Genomic DNA, 21,293 nt, shown 5'->3' on the forward strand with positions numbered 1-21,293 from the left:
TGAACCAGATGGATTTTATAACAATCCAAAGGTTGCATGGGCTTTACATTTAAAGGTGCTTGGCAGTAGAGAGTAGTGGTGGATGAGTTTTTGTTTTGACTGGGGCACTGTGACCAGTGATGTTCCACAGGGACCAGTGCTGGGACCTTTACTGTTTGTGAATATATAAATGATTTGGATATATAAATGAATTGAGTTTATAAATTATTTGGTGGATTGATTAATAACTTTGCAGACAAGCCAAATATTGGGCAGTTTACAAACCCAGCAGTTTAGTTTAGAGGTACCGTGCGGAAACAGGTCCTTTGGTCCATTGAGTTCGCGCAACCAGCGATCCGTCCACATTAACACTATCCTACACACAAAGGACAACTGACAATTTTCACCCAAGCCGATTAGCTTACACACCAGTGATCTTAGGAATGTATGAGAAAACAGGAGCACCTGGAGACATCCCATGCGGTCACAGGGAGAACGTACAAACTCCACACAGACAGCACCCGTAGTCAGTATCAAACCCAAGTCTGCAGCTGCGCCACCGTGCCGCACTCTATTAATATTGATTTATCTCATCTGAATGGATATTTTTAAGGTGGAGAATGGCAGATTCTTGATTATTACGGGTGTCAGGGGATTTGGGAAGAACGCGGGTAAAAGGGGTTGTGAGGGGAAATAGATCAGTCGTGATTGAATGGCACAGTAGTTCAATGGGCTGAAGGGCTGAATTCTGCTTCGATAACTTATGAACCAATAAACACCTTTTTCTATTGTTAAATTGTGGTTAGTTTTCTGCCTGATTTATAGTTTAGCTCCCTGGTCAGTCAATGGATGCTGCATTCTGACAAACACATTTCACAGTTTATTCAATGGTTATAACTCGTGTCATCTAAACTGTCCTTCCCCCTCTACTCATCGCAAACCGGTGGTGCAGCAGGTAGGATTGCTGTTGCATAGCACCGGAAACCAGGTGAGACCCTAAACTCTGGTACTGTCAGTGTGGAGTTTGCACGTTGGCCCTGTGACCATATGAGTTTCGCCCGGTTGCTCCGGTTTCCTCACACATGGCAAAGATGTGTGGGTTTGCAGGTTAATTGTCCTTTAAGTTGCCCCAAATGTGTCGGGAGTGGATGAGAAAGTAGGATGACATAGAACTAGTGTGAACGGGTGATCGATGATCAGCATGGACTAGGTGGGTCGAAGGGCCTCTATCCTCGTGGTATTTCAAAACTAAACTAAACGAAACAAATAAATGGCACGAGTGCTAAGGGGCACTGTGATACAGAGAGATCTTGGATTGCAAATCCATTGCATCCTGAATGCAACAACACAAGTGCGGAGCGTAGTGAGGTCGGCATAAGGCTTGCCATCATCTGTGGGGGCATTGAGTACAGAACGTTCCAATTCATTTTGTACATCACTTTGCCTTGGCCACATTGAGATTATTGCGTCCGTTTCCGCGTTGTATCTAAAGTGTAAAGGAGGCTCACTATGATAATGTACGACAATAATGGGGCACTGGAACGAAGGCAAACATGCTGACGGATTGAGAGTGAGAGTTGGTATGAGTGACTGGAAGAGGGAATAGTGCAGTAAAGGTCCACTCTGTCAGTGAATCACAAAGGGTTGTGCCCAGATAACCAAAGGCAACTTCATTGTGAATAACTGTCAGTAAATTTAAGGCTTCAGGAAAATGAGGTTCATCTATTTACATTTTTCATCTGCATATCAATGCACAAAGGTTATTATTTCACTCACATTTCTGGCTTTTATTAGCCCATGTTGAATCCATGTTTTGTGGAAAGGAGACTCCGTGGATCAAAGGCATGAAAAACTTTATTTGATTAATTTGAAATAACAAAATATACCAAGGGAAAAAAATCTCACTCAGTTTTTTGCTTTTTCCCACAAACACTACAACAAAGTTTCTTCAGTATTCCAACCACCAACACAGTGAGCAGGAGTAACACAGACAACAGAAAGATCATCACATCTACACAATAGTAAGCGTACCAGGGGAGTCGGTGGGATTCTGAGCGCAAATGCCCCGCTCCTTTGTGTCGGGCAACGTACTCAACCCAGAAAACGGCTCTCTCCATTGGCGACTCTGGCTGGTCCCGATGGAGAGCGGAGAGTCTCTTCATGTTGTCCCCATAAGATGCGCCGTTTAACACCTCGTTGAGTGCCTGCAACAGATCTCTGGAGTGCATGGTTGCAATGTTGATCACTTTTGCTGCTCCTCGGGATTCGAGTCTGACTACATTGTCAAACTGGTCAAAAAACAGAGGCATGCCGATCACTGGCACCCCATGGTAGATGGCTTCATAAATCCCATTGGTGCCTCCGTGTGAAACAAAGGCTCGTGTGTTGGGGTGACCCAGCAGGTCGTTCTGAGGGATCCATTTTGCCAGCAGTGTATTATTCCCTATATTGGGAGGGGTCTCACCATCATATCTCCAGATAACCTTCTGGGGGATTTGAGATAAAGCGTCTGCTATTTTCATTGTAATCTCCATTGGCAAGGAATTGACCAGAGTCCCCATTGACATTACAACAAGTCCATGTTTACCTGAGCTTTGGACAAACTCCTCAAACTCTGCTGCCAGAGGCCGTGCTGGTTTACACTGGAAGCCTCCGATGTACACAAAGTTTGGCATGGTGGGTCTTGGGAATTCAAACACAAAATCCACCCTCATCAGCCACACATCGGCTCTGAGGAGAATCGACTTGAAGTCTGTGTCTGGTCCCAGATACCGATGGCAGATTTCATTATAAAGTGGATGTATCAAAAACTCTACAATCAGCAGCTCATTAAGAGTTTGCAGGACATTTTGTGATCTTTGCAGAATATTCATCTTGTCTGTCAAATGTGAGCCAGTGCGTGGGATGTATGAAGGTGGTGAGGGGGCAGTGAGTAAATGACCTTCCCCACCAACTTGCCATCGAACGTTGTACACCAGCGGCAGTTTTAAATAATAAGCAAGCATTGAACCCATACCGAATGCCGGATCTGTAAGTATTAACTCAAAATTTGCATTTCCAAGTTGGTTCAACAAGCTATTGTTTTCGAATAATGCTTTGATAATCTCTTTCGCCCATTGATGATACTCAAACATAAACATCAACATTTCATATTGGAGATTAATTTTGCCCCAGACTGTTGAGCCTTTCTGTAGGTTTTCTAATGTTATTTGTACAATATTTTCCAAAAGGTTGTAATTTTCAGATTCTCTTGGCATTTGAATCATAATGGATTGATACAAGTCTGGGCTCTCTTTGATATACAAGGACGTTGACTGACTGAGCACAGTGATGCTGTGGCCACGAAGGTTCAGCTCTTCTATCAAACATTTCATATTGATCCAGTGACTCCCATCAACAGGCACGACCAATATTCTAGCTGCTCGGGTAATTGGACAAGACAAGGTGATGGTGACGCAAAGAACAAATGCAAATCTGCCTTTCCATCCAGGATTACCCATGCTGGAAATAGAAAATAGCACCGATCCTGTTGCAGAATTGACGAGACACGTTAGTAAGCAACACACATTGGCAAAAAACAACATTTAGAAACAGCTGTGTGTTTTCTTGACATTACATTAAGCAAATCAAATGTGTGTCATAGAGTCATACAGTGTGGAAACAGGACCTTCAGCCCAACATACCCACATCGACCAACTACACCAGACCCACCTGCTTGCGTTGAACCCATATCCTTGTCCTATCCACGTACTTGTCTAACTATTCCTTCAACATTGCGAAAGTTCCTGCCTCAACGACATGCTCCGGCAGTTCGTGCCTTCGGTGCATTCGTATTCCAATTTGGACGTCATGCAAATATGAATTGGGGCAGCACGGTGACACAGCGGTAGAGTTGCTGCCTTACAGTGCCAGAGACCTGGGCTCAATCCTTAATGCGGGTGCTGTCTGTACAGTTTTGATACGCTCTCCACTTGACCTGTGTGGATTTGCTCCGGATGCCCCTGTTTCCTTACACATTCCAAAGACATACGGGTTTGTATGTTAATATGCTTCACTTAATATTGTAAATTGTCCCTAGTGTAGGGCAATGTTAGTGTGCGGGGATCGCTGGTCGGCGCGGACTCGACGGGCTGAAGGGCTCTGTATCTCTAAACTAAAGTAAATCTGCACTTTAGTCTGTTTGAACTGTTTTCACTATTTTACTGTTCTTTTACAAACCATGTTCTCGGGGTATCTAAATCTAAATTTTATTGGTTATTTATGTTATGACATCGGATGGAAGCTGCATACCAAATCTCGTTGCGCTTATGTGCAATGACAATAAAATATATTATTATTATTATTATTATTATTATTATTATTATTATTATTATTATTATTATTATTATTATTACTATTATTATTATTATTCTCTCTGTAACCAAGTGGGTTTCCCCCGGGTACTCCGGTTTCCTCCCACATCCTAAGCACGGGCAGGTTTGTAATTTAATTGGCCTCTGTAAAATTGTCCTTAGTGTGCAGGGACTGGATGTAAAAAACGTGATAACATGGGACTCGGGTGAAGCTGTGATCAATTAGCGGCATGGACCTGATGGGCAGAAGGGCCTGTTTCCATGACGTGTCTTTAAATCAGTCAAAGAGCAGGATTTTGCAATGCACAGAGCAGTGTAACACGGAGTGATGGAATGATAAAGTCTCGGTTTACTTACCCAGAAGCAGCAAGTCCTAACAGAATGATTAGTCTGAGTCTGAAGAAGGGTTCCAGCTTGAAACACCATCCATCCTTTTGCTTCAGAGTTGGTGCCTGACCCGCTGAGCTACTCCAGCACTTTGTGTCTCTTCACATATACATCTGCACAGTGTCATTCTTTTTGCATATATTACACATGCAGGCACCACCTTTTAAGACGCCATTGTTCAAAGTCCAAAGTCCGCTCAGCCCGCAAGATCGGTGTTTAATTTAGTTTAGTTTAGTTTAGAGATAGAGTGCAGAAACAGGCCCTTCAGCCCACCGAGACCGCACCGACCAGCAATCCCCGCACATCAACACTATCCTACACACAATAGGGACAAGTTACACTTAGACCAAGCCAAATAACCTCCTAACCTGTACATCTTTGGAGTGTGGGAAGAAACCGAACATCTCGGAGAAAACCCACGCTGGTCACGGGGAGGACTCACAAACTCCGCACAGACAGCACACCTCGCCAGGAACAAACCTGGGTGTCTGGCGCTGGAAGGCAGCAACTCTACAGCTACGTCACTGAGCTGCCCAATGTACTGGGACATTTTGCATGAACCGACATCCCTCTCCATTGATGTGTCCCGGGGGTTGCTCCTGCAGCCGACATTGAAGGCGCTGGAGGCAATATCACGGTTTAACCCGGCCCACTCCTAGCGTCCGACGTCTCCACACAGAATGATCAGAGAATCACAGCTTCCAGCACAATGACTTGGCCGCTGGGTCGTTTGCTGATTTGTGGTGCTCTGTAATGTTTGTCTATCTCACCTTCTGGGGGTGAGTGAAATGTGCCAAATATTTTTTTTTTGCGGTGAACTCAACTGATCTCAGATCAGTTAGTACCAGATATTTGTTGCAGAAGACAAAATGTCACGTCGACTACCTTATATTATTAAATAAACGGTTTAGCTTCGGGTTCTTTCTTGAGAATTTAGGAGAACTGCTGAAGTGAAAAATACTAGATATTGTTGTTTGCAGCATTGGGAGTTAGATCAGCATTTGAGGCTGAGGTGTTGTCCCGCTGCAGGCAATATTAAACAATTCTAAATTCGCAAGGAAGGTCCCCACACAAAACCACCTATTTCTGTCCTCCACAGATGCTGCCTAACATGCTGAATCACTCCAGTACTTGGTGTTCCACGTAAGCAGTTCCTTGAATCTCCACAATCCTTTTTTTGTTAGATTAGCAGGCAACTTCCGTTTCCAACCTCACTGGCCTGTGGTTATAAAGGCTCTGTTTAATTAGTCTTTGTGGTTTGAAACAAATGCATCTTGTGTATTATTCGACAGAACCCGGAAAGCGAGAGCTTTCTTCTGTCTTGTTCAGGATCGCACATAATGTGGAGCAGAGTATGCGCTGGCGCAGCGGTAGAGTTGCTGCCTCACAGCGCCAGGATCCCGGGTTCGATCCTGTCCATGGGCGCTGTCCTTACAATTTGTACATTCTCCCTGTGACCACGTGGGTTTTCTCCTGGTGTTCCAATTTCCTCCAACACTCCAAAGATTGTAGGCTAATCGGCTCGGCTCGGTATAATTGTAAATTGTCCCTTGTGTTAGTGTGTGGGGATCGCTGGTCGACGTGGACTCGGTGCCCCAAAGGGCCTGTTTCTGCGCTCTATATCGCTAAACGTTAGTCACCACATCATCAGTCCTCTACGCATCACACTGCCTCGGAAAGGCAGCCAACATAATCAAACACTTGTCCCACCCCGCTTCCCTCTGCTTCTGTCCGGCTGAAGGTGCAGATGATTGAAAGCGCGTACCAACAGTCTCAGGAACAACTTCTTCCCTTCTGTTATCAGACTTCTGAACAGTTCTTTCATAAGCCAGGGGTCTGATTCACCTCAACACCTTGTAAACATTGGACTTTGGCAATGGAACTAATGCATTACAATTCCGAGAACTATATTGTGCAATATGTGCCTTCCCCCTTGCTCTATTGATTGCACTTTGTTTGAACTGATTGTATCGAAGAATGGTATATCTGATCTGATACGGGTAGCATGCAAAACAAACATTTGCACTGCACATCGTACATGTGTCAATAATACACCTAAACAGAAAACTAAACAACATATTTGCCGCAGAACCTGTTCCACATCTTTCTGGTATGTCTATCTTTAGCCACCACCCCTGTTTGTGAATGGTAATATTTCAGGTACAAGGTGGCCATCTTTGTAGCTCATATTTACAGTCATTCCCTCTTTGTGGTTTAACCATACGTTCAGCAGAGAAAACAGAGGATGCTGTGCTCCAACAGCAGTCCTGTTGCAAATACCTCTGAATGCTGTGGGTTGAGTAATGTTGGTATCTCTCATTCTCCAGGGCTGCCAACATTTGGTGAGAACAGAGAGTGAAAAAATTGCGAGGGAGTGTAGCAACCGAGGGGGGGGGGGGGGGGGGGGGGATGGAGGACACCCCACTCCCATGGTAGGGAGCTTTTGCATTTTTCAGCGTGAAATTATGCAATCTGGTGCATACTGTAGCAAATCTGTTAACTTACACTTGAATGCAACATTTATGCTTCAAATTGTTTCTGTAAAAGTCTGTTTTACTGTTGTGATGCGCTCCCTCTGCTGGTGTTAATTATGTACTAACCCGTTTCTCTGATTTCCATTAGTACCTCCTGCTGCCTGGCTGCTCCTGTACCTGATTGGAGGCTTCTGGCCCAAGCTGCACCACGTGAGCCTGATGACTGAGCCTCAGCTTAAAAAGACCATGTGCACTGGCAGTCTCTCTCTGTCTCTCTCTTCCCCCTCAGACTGGTGGCAGCAGTCTGGTGTTGGTTTAGTTTGTTTGATTGCATAGTGTTCTTTATGTAGCTCTTCATTCTGTATTAACTTATTTTGCTTGGGAAGGATGGGACTGGCATTATTGTTTTTGTGGTTTTGTTTCAGATTTATTTTCACACTGAGGCAGGTTTAGAGTCTCTGGTCCGACGGCCCATTGAGTGGTCAGCCAGAGCACCCTTTATCTTTTGTTTGCTAGCCCATCCGACCCCTCTTTGTTTGTTTGATCCAGGTTTAGTTCTTTTTGTTAGTGAAAAATAAATAATTTTTCCATTTGAACCTGGTTTTGTATTATGTTATTGGCCTTTGAGGTATTTGATTTTGGCGGCCGTAACATAATTATGGGGGCTCGTTCAAACTTTTGAGTAAACCCTAGACGTTTTGTGTACTTTGATAGGCTTTGGTTGAGCAGTGGTAGTCTGTTTGTGTAATCATTTTTTCTTCTTTGTGGTTCTAGTAACCTGTTGTTTTGGCTATTTTGGTAGCATTTGTGAGCGGGAAAAATGGAATTTAAGGTGGAAGAGTTTGTTGAGGCTCCTAGCCTAGAGATGTTTGATCGCTGTACTAAGGACAATTTAGTGTTGCTTGCAGATAACTATGGCGTTTCTATTAATAAACAAGCAAAAAAACAGTCAATTAAGACGTTGTTAAGGACTGCTTTGGTTGAGAAAGAGGTGTTGCCTGGTAGTACTGACAGTCATAAATCTCCTATACAGCTAGTTCAGAACATGGAGGTCGTCATTAAACTGAAGGAGATGGAGCTTGAGTCACAGAGAATGGCCTTAAAAGAGAAAGAGCTCATGCATGCTCATGATCTTGAAATGAAACGGCTTGAGCTTGAGGAGGAAACCAAAAGGGCTGAATTTCAGCTGCGGGAGAAAGAATGAGATATTTCCCATCTCTTCTAAAGAGCATGAGTTTGATGTGAGCAGAAATATTCGTTTGGTTCCACCATTCAGTGAAAAAGCTGTTGATAAATATTTCACGGTGTTTGAGCGTGTGGCTATATCACTGAAATGGCCTAAGGACGTCTGGACATTGCTGTTGCAATGCGTCCTTGTAGGTAAAGCGCGTGAGGTATATTCGTCATTGCCTGTAGACAATAGCCTTGACTATGAAATTGTAAAATCTGCCGTCCTCAGAGCGTATGTGTTGATTCCCGAAGCGTATGGCCAAAAATTCCGGCGTTTCAGAAAATATGATAACCAAACATATGTTGAATTTGCTGGCGAAAAGGAGGCTCTGTTTGAACGCTGGTGTGCTTCTCAGGGGGTAAAAGATTTTGCCCAGTTAAAGTCCTTGATGATATTGGAGGATTTTAAAAACTGTCTTCCTGAAAGAGTGACAACATATTTTAATGAGCTGGAGTTTACAGTTGCAGGGCTACAATCTGGAGGTCAGGCATATCCGTGGCAGGGATAATGTCTTGGCTGACGCATTGTCGCGCCAGTGATGTCTGAACTACTAAATAGTTTCTGAAATTTGGCGGTGGTCTTATTTTATTTTCAGAAGCATATTCAGTAACTTAGGGTGGGGGTGTTATGCTCTCCTTCTGCTGGTGTTAATTATGTACTAACCTGTTTCTCTGATTTCCATTAGTACCTCCCGCTGCCTGGCTGCTCCTGTACCTGATTGGAGGCTCCTGGCCCAAGCTGCATCACGTGAGCCTGATGATGGAGCCTCAGCTTAAAAAGACCATGCGCACTGGCAGTCTGTCTCTCTGTCTCTCTCTTCCCCCTCAGGCTGGTGGCAGCAGTCTGGTGTTGGTTTAGTTTGTTTGATTGCATAGTGTTCATTATGTAACTTTTCATTCTGTATTAACTTATTGTGCTTGGGAAGGATGGGATTGGCACTATTGTTTTCCTGGTTTTGTTTCGGGTTTATTTTCACACTGAGGCAGGTTAAGTCTCTGGTCCGACGGCCCATTGAGTGGTAAGCCAGAGCACCCTTTATCTTTTGTTTGCTAGCTCATCCAACCCCCCTTTGTTTGTTTGATCCAGGTTTAGTTCTTTTTGTTAGTGAAAAATAAATAATTTTTCCATTTGAACTACACCATGGGGATTTTTGAAAACAAAACTTGGTTAAATCAATTTGAAAATGCAAACTTTGACCTAATACAAATCCTGTATTTGGCATTGGGCCAATGCTTGAAAATTATTTAAAAGTGCCGCTGGTGTACAACATGCGATGGCAGATCAGTGGGGAAGCCCATTTTCTCACTGCCCCGTCACCACTTTCCTACATCCCACTCCGGGGCTCACTTCTCACAGACAAAATGGATTTTCTCCAATGAACAGAAAATGGCTCTTTCAACATTTTAGTTTTTGATGTATCCACTTTATAATGAAATCTGCCATCGGTATCTGGGACCAGACATGGACATCAAGTCGATTCTCCTCAGAGCTGATGTGTGGCTGATGAGGGTGGATTTTGTGTTTGAATTCCCAAGACCCACCATGCCAAACATTGTGTACATCGGAGGCTTCCAGTGTAAACCAGCACGGCCTCTGGAAGCAGAGTTTGAGGAGTTTGTCCAAAGCTCAGGGAAACATGGACTTGTTGTAATGTCATTGGGTTCCATTGTTGACTCTTTACCAATGGAGATTACAATGAAAATAGCAGAAGCTTTATCTCAAATCCCCCAGAAGGTTATCTGGAGATATGATGGTGAGACCCCTCCCAATATAGGGAATAATACACTGCTGGCAAAATGGATCCCTCAGAACGACCTGCTGGGTCACCCCAACACACGAGCCTTTGTTTCACATGGAGGCACCAATGGCATTTATGAAGCCATCTACAATGGGGTGCCAGTGATCGGCATGCCTCTGATTTTTGACCAGTTTGACAATTTACTCAAGCTCGAATCCCGAGGAGCAGCAAAAGTGATCAATGTTGCAACCATGCACTCCACAGTTCTGTTGCAGACACTCAACGAGGTGATAAATGGCGCATCTTATGGGGACAACATGGAGAGACTCTCCGCTCTCCATCGGGACCAGCCAGAGTCGCCAATGGAGAGAGCCGTTTTCTGGGTTGAGTACGTTGCCCGACACAAGGGAGCGGGGCATTTGCGCTCAGAATCCCACCGACTCCCCTGGTACGCTTACTATTGTGTAGATGTGATGATCTTTCTGTTGTCTATGTTACTCAAGTTCAAGTGAGTTTATTGTCATGTGTCCCTGATAGGACAATGAAATTCTTGCTTTGCTTCAGCACACAGAACATAGTAGGCATTTACTACAAACCAGATCAGTGTGTCCATATATCATTGTATAAATATATACACACATGAATAAATAGACTGATGAAGTGCAAATAACAGATAATGGGTTATTAATGATCAGAGTTTTGTCTGATCAGGTTTAATAGCCTGATGACTGTGGGGAAGTAGCTATTCCTGAACCTGGTTTTTGCAGTCTTCAGGCTCCTGTACCTCCTACCTGAAGGTAGCAGGGGAATTAGTGTGTGGCCAGGATGGTGTGGGTCTTTGATGATACTGCCAGCCTTTTTAAGGCAGCGACTGCGATAAATCCCGTTGATGGAAGGAAGGTCAGAGCCGATGATCGACTGGGCAATGTTTACTACTTTTGTAGTCTTTTCCTCTCCAGGGCGCTCAAGTTGCCGAACCAAGCCACGATGCAACCGGTCAGCATGCTCTCTACTGTGCACCTGTAGAAGTTGGAGAGAGTCCTCCTTGACAAACCGACTCTTCGTAATCTTCTGAGGAAGTAGAGGCGCTGATGTGCTTTCTTGATGTTTGCATTAGTGTTCTTGGACCAAGAAAGATCTTCAGAGATGTGCACGCTCAGGAATTTGAAGCTCTTGACCCTTTCAACCATCGACCCGTTGATATAAATGAGACTGTGGTTCCCCATCCTACTCCTTCCAAAGTCCACAATCAGTTCCTTGGTTTTGCTGGTGTTGAGGGCCAGGTTATTGTGCTGGCACCATATGGACAGTTGCTCAATCTCTCTTCTATATTCTGACTCATCCCCATCAGTGATAAATCCCACAACAGTGGTGTCGTCAGCGAACTTGATGACTCCTGCTCACTGAGCTGCCGGTTGGAACACTGAAGAAACGTTGTCGTATTGTTTGTAGGAAAAAGCAAAAGACTGAGTGAATTTATTTCCCTTGGTATATTTTGTTCTTTCAAATTAATCAAATAACTTTTTTCATGCCTTTGATCCACGGAGTCTCCTTTCCACAAAACATGGGTTCAACATGTGCTAATAAAAGCCAGAAAGGTGAGTGAAATAATAACCTTTGTAATTGATATGCAGATGAAAAGTGTAAATAGCTGAATCTCATTTTCCTGAAGGCTTAAATTTACTGACAGTTATTCACAATGAAGTTACCTTCGTTTATCTGGGCACAAATCTTTATGATTCACTGACAGAGTGGACCTTTACTGCACTATTCCCTCTTCCAGTCAATCATGCCAACTCTCACTCTCAATCTGTCAGCATGTTTGCCTTCGTTCCAGTACCCCATTATTGTTATACAATATCATAGTGAGCCTCCTTTACACTTTAGATACAATGTAGAAACAGACCCTTCGGCCCATTCAGTCTGCGCTGTCCAGCGATCACTCCACACACAAGATAGACACAAAACGCTGGAGTAACTCCGCGGGTCAGGCAGCACCACTGGAGAAAAAGATTGGGTGACGTTTCTAGTAAGAATCCTTCCCAGACCCCGTACACTAGCATTAACCTACACATTAGGGACAATATAAAATTCATAAAACAAACCTAATTAACCGACAAGCCTGTATTTGTAGGGTTCGAGGAAACCGGAGCACGTGGAGAAAACCGCATGACAGCGCACTCTCCACTCTTCACTCCACTCCATAACCATTATGTGATGTGGTGACCAGAAATGTACACAACACTCTAAATGTGGCCAAGGCAAAGTGATATACAAAATGAATTGGAACTTTCTGTACTCAATGCCCCCACAGTATGCCGTCCTCACTACCCTCCCCACTCGTGTTGTTATATTCAGGATGTAATGGATTTGTAATCCAAGATCTCTCTGTTTCGCAGTGCCATTTACTGTTTAGTTTAGGTTTGAGATACCACGTGGATACGGGCCCGTCAGCCCACCGAGTCGACCAGCGATCTCCGCACACTAACACTAGCCTGCACATACTATGGACAATTTACAATTTGCCTCCAAACCTGTACGTCTTTGGACTCTGGGAGGAAACCGGATCTCCCGGGGAGAGCTCACGCCGGTCACAGGGAGAACGTACAAACTCCGTGCAGACAGCACGCACAGACAGGATTGATCCTGGGTCCCTGGCGCTGTAATCAGCAGCTCTACTGCTGTACCACCGTGCTGTACCGTATACAGGGATTTCCCGGGTTATGTAAGTGTTGGTCTAAAATACTCAGACTGCTCGGTTTGTAAACTGCCCTTTTTTGTGTTGTCTGCAAACTTACTAATCAACCCACCAAATTATTTAATAACTCAAATCATTTATATACCCAAATCATTTATGGACCCTGTGGACCAGTGCCCTAGTCAAAACAAAAACTCATCCACCACTACTCTCTACTGCCAAGCAGCGTTTGAATGTAAAGCCCATACAATCTCTGGATTGTTATGAAATACACCTGGTTCATTGATATTTTTATTAAGGAAATGTAAAAATCGCTTCATCAGTTTGTATTCCTGGAAGTCTGGGGTAACAGAGTCAGGAGGTTAAACTTTGTGTTGACTCCGAGGCAACAAGTCAACTGAATTTGTCCTTGATAAAAAAATATTGCCAACCAAAAATGTTATGCAGCTCGGAATGAAAACTAGACGTAGCAAAGCAAACATTACACAACCAAAGCTCTTCTGAGACCTTGTCCCCATCAACTGAAAATCGTTGATAATTTTGATTGAAATCTCAGCGACATTGGAGAGGAAATTTCCATCGAGATTGTATTTCGCAAATGAACTTTCATACTTGCGGTTATTTTTTGACACATTTTGGGGGCGGGTCCATTGGTGTTGTATTTGTCCGTAAGTATTTTCCTGTGTTACTCGTGGGCAAGTGAGCTAGATGTGAGGGGGCCGGAGTTTTGTTTTCTTGTGGGGACTGGAAGCGATCGCAGAGTCCCAGACTCAAGCGAAGGAGATTGTTTCATTGGTAATTCAGCAGCGGGTGAAGGCACTGCAGCCGCGGGTTCAAGTCCCATCGCAGTCACATCTTTCTGACATTCAGGTTACATCGAATTCACTGATACCCAAGGTATGGAAATTGAAAACATTTCCAAATTCTCCACCATCTCTGTGTTGTATCAATGCAGGCTTTCTATTTACAGTTTCGACAACGAATAGCCATATTGAAAATTATTTTTTCCTTTAACAAACTTGCCAAGAGCTTATTTTGTTTCATGCAACATTTGTTCTCATGTTTCCCCTCGTATCTCGGTTCATCACCAATGGTTTTCATACTGGATATTATCTAAACACATATATTTTGTATCCTCCATACACACACATTTCTACTCCCCAGATTTCACTCAATAGTCAATATTCCAAATTCAATATTCCATTCCCGGCCCATTTGATTGCTTTTGCTTTTACTTGCTTTAAACTGAAGCCCATGTTTTGTCTGAAGAAGTGTCTCGACCCGTTCCTTCTCTCCAGAGATCTTGCCTGGCCCGCTGAGATACTCCAGATTTTTGTGTCTATCCCATGTTTTGTTGTGGGCTTCGCATACACACTTGCGTTTGTTGCAGTGTTCGCCTGATCTCTGAGGAAGAATGAGAGCTGTTTTAACGATCCCGATGTTCGCTGACAAGGGTAATGCTGTTGTAAACTAGCTTAATCGCTAAACCACTTCATCCTACCGTGCTGAGGCCAGGCGCAGGCTCTTACAGTTCACTAATCCCATACAACTTGTTTCCTTCATATCCGTCCCCTTTGATGTCTTGTTTTCACACCTTACCGTTCTGTCGTTACAATAGACAATAGGTGCAGGAGTAGGCCATTCGGCCCTTCGAGCCAACATCCAGAGAACCTGCTTCCACCGCCCTCTGAGGCAGATAATTCCACACACTCACCTCTCTGTGAGAAAAAGTGTTTCCTCATCTCCATTCTAAATTGCTTACCCCTTATATTTAAACTGCGCCCCTGGTTCTGGACTCCCCCAACATCGGGAACATGTTTCCTGCCTCAAGCGTGTCCGAACCCTTAACAATCTTATATATTTCAATAAGATCTCCTCTCATCCTTCTAAACTCCAGAGTGTACAAGCCCAGCTGCTTCATTTTCTCAGCATGTGGCAGTCCTGCCATCCTGGGAATTAACCTTGTAAACCAATGCTGCACTCCCTCGATAACAAGAATGTCCTTCCTCAAATTAGGGGACCAAAACTGCACTCCAGGTGTGGTCTCACTAGGGCTCTGTACAACTGCAGAAGGACCTCTTTGCTCCTATAATCGACGCCACTTGTGATAAAGGTCAACGTGACATTCGCTTTCGTCACTGCCTGCTGTACCTGCATGCTTCCATTCACAGACTGAAGAACAAGGACAGCCAGATCCCGTTGTACTTCCCCTTTTCCCAAATTGACACCATTTAGATAGTAATCTGCCTTCCTGTTTTTGCTACCAAAGTGGATAGCCTCACATTTATCCACATTAAACGTCATCTGCCATGCAACTGCCCACTCCCCTAACCTGTCCAAGTCACCCTGCATTCTCATAGCATCCTCCTCACATTTCACACTGCCACCCAGCTTTGTGTCATCTGCAAATTTGCTCATGTTACTTTGAATCCCTTCATCCAAATCATTGATGTATATTGTAAGTAGTTGCGGTCCCAACACCGAGTTTTTGCGGTACCCCACTAGTCACTGCCTGCCATTCTGAAAGGGACCCGTTAATCCCCACTCTGTTTCCTGTCTGCCAATCATTTTTCTATCCATGTCAGCACTCCACCCCGAATACCATGTGCCCTAATTTTTCCACTAATCTGCTATGTGGGACCTTATCAAATGCTTTCTGAAAGTCCAGGTACGTTACATCCACTGGCTCTCCCTTGTTCATTTTCCTAGTTACATCTTCAAAAAATTTCAGAAGATTAGTCAAGCATGATTTCCCCTTCATAAATCCATGCTAACTCGGACCAACCCTGTTACTGCTATTCAAATGTGCGGCTAATTCATCTTTTATAATTGACTCCAGCATCTTCCCCACCACCGATGTCAGGCTAACTGGTCTATAATTCCCTGTTTTCTCTCTCCCGCCCTTCTTAAATAGTGGGATAACATTAGCTACTCTCCAATCTACAGGAACTGATCCTGAGTCTATAGAACGTTGGAAAATTATCACCAATGCATCCACGATTTCTAGAGCCACTCCCTTAAGTACCCTGGGGCGCAGATCATCAGGCCCTGGGGATTTATCAGTCTTCGGTCCCATCAGTCTGCCCAACACCATTTCCTGCCTAATGTGGGTTTCCTTCAGTTCCTCTGTCACTCCAGCTCCTCTGGCCACTACTATATCAGGAAGATTGTGTCCTCCTTTGTGAAGAAGGATCCAAAGTATCTGTTCAACTCGTCCGCCATTTCCTTGATCCCCATAATAAATTCACCCTTTTCGGTCTTCAAGGGTTCAACTTTGGTCTAAACTAGTTTTTTTTTTCTCTTCACATACCTAAAGAAGCTTTCACTATCCTCCTTTATATTCTTCGCTAGCTTACCTTCGTACCTCATCTTTTCTCCCCGTATTGTCGTTTTGGTTATCTTCTGTTGCTCTTTAAACGTTATCCAATCCGCTGGCTTCCTGCTCATCTTTGCTATGTTGTACTTCTTCTGTTTTATTTTTATACTGTCCTTGACTTCCTTTGTCAGCCACGGTCGCCCCTTACTCCCCGTGGAATCTTTCCTCCTCCTAAGAATGAACTGATCCTGCACCTTCTGTATTGTTCTTAGAAACACCTGCCATTTTTGTTCCACTGTCATGCGTGCTAGCGTATCTTTCCAGTCAAATTTGGCCAGCTTCGCCCTCATGCCCCATAGTCCCCTTTATTCAACTGTAACACTGACACCTCCGAGCTACCCTTCTCCATCTCCTCTTTTTTGCATACCTCTATTTCATTTGTTCTACATCTCTCTACATCACCATCTATATCTCATTTCTCCCTCTCCACTCTCAGTCTTAAGAAGGGTCTCGACCCGGAAACGTCACCCATTCCGTCTCTCCAGAGATGCTGCCTGTCCCGCTGTGTTACACCAGCATTTTGTGTCTGTGTTCATCCGATAATCCACAAACAGGACAGACCTGGCAGACCCATTGTTTTTGCCTGCACCGGCCCCATAAACCTCATCTCCAAATTCCACAATTCAGGGGCAGCACGGTGGCGCAGTACTAGAGGCCTGGGTTTGATGCTGACTACAGGTGCTGTCTGTACGGAGTTTGTACGTTCTCCCCGTGACTACCAAACTCTCCACAGACGTGCAGGTTTGTAGGTTAATTGGCATCTGTAAAATGTGAATTGTGCAAAGTGATCACTGGGCTGCGCAGCCTCGGTGGACTGATGGACCTGTTTCCACGCTGTCTCTCAAAAGTTTAAAATCCTTTTGCACTCTCAAGAGGTCCAGCTACACCTGTTATGTGTGTTGGTTATGTCAAACAGTCCGTGAACCAAGCGTACACTGGCACCATCCCCCCAACTGTTTCTCCACATTGACGACAGCTGCCTGCACCACCCGTGCCAAACTCTTTCATTTCATCAAAATCACCACGAGGGGGACACAGTATCCACTGACGTCTACAACATACCCACTAACCCCCACTCTTTCATTTCATCAAAATCACCACGAGGGGGACACAGTATCCACTGACGTCTACAACATACCCACTAACCCCCACAATTATCGAGACTACACCCTTGAGATAATCCAGTATTTAGTTTTCCTTTTTGCCAATGTTTGTCACTTACCAACATTTCTGGTCAATTCTACCACAGGATCAGTGTGATCATCTTTCCTCAACATGGGTGGTCTTGGATGGAGAAGCAGATCAAATGTCATATTTATTCTCGGTATCATCTTCGCCCTGTCTTGTCCAATTACCCAAGCAGCTAGAATATTGGTCGTGCCTGTTGATGGAAGTCACTGGATCAACATGAAAATTCTAATGGAAGAGCTGAACCTTCGTGGCCACAACATGACTGTGCTTTGTTACTCCGCAAACTGGTACAAAGAGAGACCCGATCTGTATCAAACCATCATAGTTCAAGCACAAGAAAACATTGAAGCACCTTCAAGGAAAGAAACGATGGACAAGTTTTTGGTAATGTCGCTGGACAGGTTACAGAATAGTCACACACTATGGGGCAACATAATGTTACAAATTTTAATGGTTACATTTACGTACAATGTACAGAGAATTTATCAAAATTTCAACATGGCGATTTTTGAAAACAAAACCTTGTTGAATCAATTTGAAAATGCAAACTTTGACCTAATACTCACAGATCCTATATTTGGTACCGGGCCAATGCTTGCGTATTATTTAAAAGTGCCGCTGGTGTACAACGTTCGATGGCAGATGAATGGGGAAGCCCATTTTCTCACTGCCCCGTCACCACTTTCCTACGTCCCACTCCAGAACTCACGGCTCACAGACAAAATGGATTTTCTCCAAAGAACTGAAAATGTAATTCACAGTGTAGTTCAACACTTGCTTTCAGAATTTTTGATATTCCCACTTTATAATGGAATCTGCCATCGGTATCTGGGACCAGACACGGACATCAAGTCGATTCTCCTCAGAGCTGATGTGTGGCTGATGAGGGTGGATTTTGTGTTTGAATTCCCAAGACCCACCATGCCAAACATTGTGTACATCGGAGGCTTCCAGTGTAAACCAGCACGGCCTCTGGCAGCAGAGTTTGAGGAGTTTGTCCAAAGCTCAGGTAAACATGGACTTGTTGTAATGTCATTGGGGACCTTTATCCACTCTTTACCAATGGAGATTACAATGAAAATAGCAGAAGCTTTATCTCAAATCCCTCAGAAGGTTATCTGGAAATATGATGGTGAGACCCCTCCCAAGATAGGGAATAATACACTGCTGGCAAAATGGATCCCTCAGAACGACCTGCTGGGTCACCCCAACACACGAGCCTTTGTTTCACACGGAGGCGCCAATGGGATTTATGAAGCCATCTACCATGGGGTGCCAGTGATCGGCATGCCTCTGCTTTTTGACCAGTTTGATAATTTACTCAAGCTCGAATCCCGAGGAGCAGCAAAAGTGATCAACATTGCAACCGTGCATTCTACAGATCTGTTGCAGGCACTCAACGAGGTGATAAACGACGCATCTTATGGGGACAACATGAAGAGACTCTCCGCTCTCCATCGGGACCAGCCAGAGTCGCCAATGGAGAGAGCCGTTTTCTGGGTTGAGTACGTTGCCCGACACAAAGGAGCAGGGCATTTGCGCTCAGAATCCCACCGACTCCCCTGGTACGCTTACTATTGTGTAGATGTGATGATCTTTCTGTTGTCTGTGTTACTCCTGCTCACTGTGTTGGTGGTTGGAACACTGAAGAAACTTTGTCGTATTGTTTGTGGGAAAAAGCAAAAGACGGAGTGAGATTTTTTTCCCCTTGGTATATTTTGTTCTTTCAAATTAATCAAATAAAGTTTTTCATGCCTTTGATCCACGGAGTCTCCTTTCCACAAAACATGGATTCAACATGTGCTAATAAAAGCCAGAAAGGTGAGTGAAATAATAACCTTAGTGCTTGATATGCAGATGAAAAGTGTAAATGGCTGAACCTCATTTTCCTGAAGGCTTAAATTTACTGACAGTTATTCACAATGAAGTTACCTTTGGTTATCTGGGCACAACCCTTTGTGATTCACTGACAGAGTGGACCTTTACTGCACTATTCCCTCTTCCAGTCAACCATGCCAAATCTCACTCTCAATCTGTCAGCATGTTTGCCTTCGTTCCAGTGCCCCATTATTGTCGTACATTATCATAGTGAGCCTCCTTTACACTTTAGATACAATGTGGAAACAGACCCTTCGGCCCATTCAGTCCGCGCTGTCCAGCGATCACTCCACACACAAGATAGACACAAAACGCTGCAGTAACTCAGCGGGTCAGGCAGCATCACTGGAGATAAAGATTATGTGACGTTTCTAGTAAGAATCCTTCCCAGACCCCATACACTAGCATTAACCTACACATTATGGACAATATACAACATTTTAACCATAGCTAATTAAACCACAAGCCTGTATTTTGAGGGTTGGAGGAAACCGGAGCATGCGGAGAAAACCGCATGACAGCGCACTCTCCACTCTTCACTCTACTCCATAACCATTATGTGATGTGGTGACCAGAAGTGCACACAGTAATCTAAATGTGGGCAAGGCAAAGTGATGTACAAAATGAATTGGAACTTTCTGTACTCAATGCCCCCACAGTATGCCGTCCTCACTACCCTCCCCACTCGTGTTGTTATATTCAGGATGTAATGGATTTGTAATCCAAGATCTCTCTGTTTCGCAGTGCCACTTACTGTTTAGTTTAGTTTTGTGATACCACGTGGATACGGGCCCGTCAGCCCACCGAGTTGACCAGCGATCTCCGCACACTAACAGTAGCCTGCACAAGCTATGGACAATTTACAATTTGCCTCCAAACCTGTACGTCTTTTGAGTGTGGGAGGAAACCGGATCTCCTGTGGAAAGCCCACGACGGTCACGGGGAGAACGCACAATCTCCTTGCAGACAGCACGCATAGACAGGATTGAACCTGGGTCCCTGGCGTTGTAATCAGCAGTTCGGGTTATGTAAGGGTTGGTCTAAAATACTAATACTGCTGGGTTTGTAAACTGCCCAATTTCTGTGTTGTCTGCAAACTTACTAATCAACCCACCAAATTATTTATAAACTCAAATCATTTAAATATCCCAATCATTTATATATTCACAAACAGTAAAGGTCCCAGCACTGGTCCCTGTGGAACAACACTGGTCACAGTGCCCCAGTCCAAACACAAACTTTACCAATCTAGCTGCTACAGCGGCTAACCTGATCGCCTCCGTCCTTCTTACAGTCAATCCCCACCAGATGCGAGCCGTGACCAAGACTGGATGTTCTTCTCCTCCTGCCATGCTGTAGATAATTTTGGCACTCACAACAGTCATCCACCTCTGTGCACCTAGCCCACGACTAACCGTTATCACGGAGCTCTCAGTCCCTCCGCTCAGCATCATGTTCAAATATTCAACTTTGCAGCTGATTGAACTCTTCAACTACTCCATCCCATCTTGCATCCCAGTCATCAAACAGCTCGGACTTCTACATCGATCCCGTTACATCCACAGAGGCTCTCGCTGCAAGTTTGTTTACTTCCACCACGGACAATCCATTCCATCCATCTAGTCACCTGCACGCTCTGACGCACCTCTGAACAAAACTGAACTACCCACTGTCCAATCATTTGCAAATCCACTCACTGCCCCCCCCCCCCCCCTCAACTGCAACACCCCCCTCCCCACTGACCATACGCACTGTTAACCGGGACAACCTCAGATCTCTCCAGCCTGCCCCCATCCCACCCCCCTCTCACCATGCCAACTTTGCCCTCCTCAACACCCGATCATTCAACAATAATGCCCCTGCCCTCCATGAACTAATCCTTGACAACACTCTGGACTTCCTTCTGCTCACTGAAACCTGGCAACAACCAAATGACTTCTTCTCTCTCAACCAAACATCCCCCCCCCTGGTTTTAACTACATCTCCAAA

At 44.5% G+C, this 21,293-nt stretch overlaps 3 protein-coding genes across 3 annotated transcripts; 2 read left to right on the plus strand and 1 right to left on the minus strand.

The window, feature by feature from the left end:
- Window positions 1-10: 10 nt before the first annotated feature.
- LOC129712795 (UDP-glucuronosyltransferase 2C1-like) lies at window positions 11-6,590 on the minus strand. Its single transcript, XM_055661531.1, has 2 exons — window positions 4,689-6,590; window positions 11-3,505 (listed from the first exon to the last, which is right to left on the minus strand). Exon 2 carries the CDS (start codon window positions 3,477-3,479, stop codon window positions 1,881-1,883), a length of 1,599 nt encoding a protein of 532 aa, XP_055517506.1. The 5' UTR covers window positions 3,480-3,505; window positions 4,689-6,590; the 3' UTR covers window positions 11-1,880.
- Window positions 6,591-9,810: 3,220 nt separating this feature from the next.
- On the plus strand, window positions 9,811-10,806 carry LOC129712802 (UDP-glucuronosyltransferase 2A2-like). The gene has a single exon (XM_055661537.1). The coding sequence runs from the start codon at window positions 9,837-9,839 to the stop codon at window positions 10,671-10,673; it is 837 nt and encodes a 278-aa protein (XP_055517512.1). The 5' UTR covers window positions 9,811-9,836; the 3' UTR covers window positions 10,674-10,806.
- A 2,768-nt stretch (window positions 10,807-13,574) lies between these two features.
- Window positions 13,575-19,232, plus strand: LOC129712800 (UDP-glucuronosyltransferase 2C1-like). Its single transcript, XM_055661535.1, has 2 exons — window positions 13,575-13,756; window positions 17,485-19,232. The coding sequence occupies exon 2, from the start codon at window positions 17,511-17,513 to the stop codon at window positions 19,119-19,121; it is 1,611 nt and encodes a 536-aa protein (XP_055517510.1). The 5' UTR covers window positions 13,575-13,756; window positions 17,485-17,510; the 3' UTR covers window positions 19,122-19,232.
- The last annotated feature ends 2,061 nt before the right edge of the window (window positions 19,233-21,293 follow it).

Source organism: Leucoraja erinacea, chromosome 33, assembly GCF_028641065.1.
Source record: "Leucoraja erinacea ecotype New England chromosome 33, Leri_hhj_1, whole genome shotgun sequence".
Taxonomy (NCBI): domain Eukaryota; kingdom Metazoa; phylum Chordata; class Chondrichthyes; order Rajiformes; family Rajidae; genus Leucoraja; species Leucoraja erinaceus.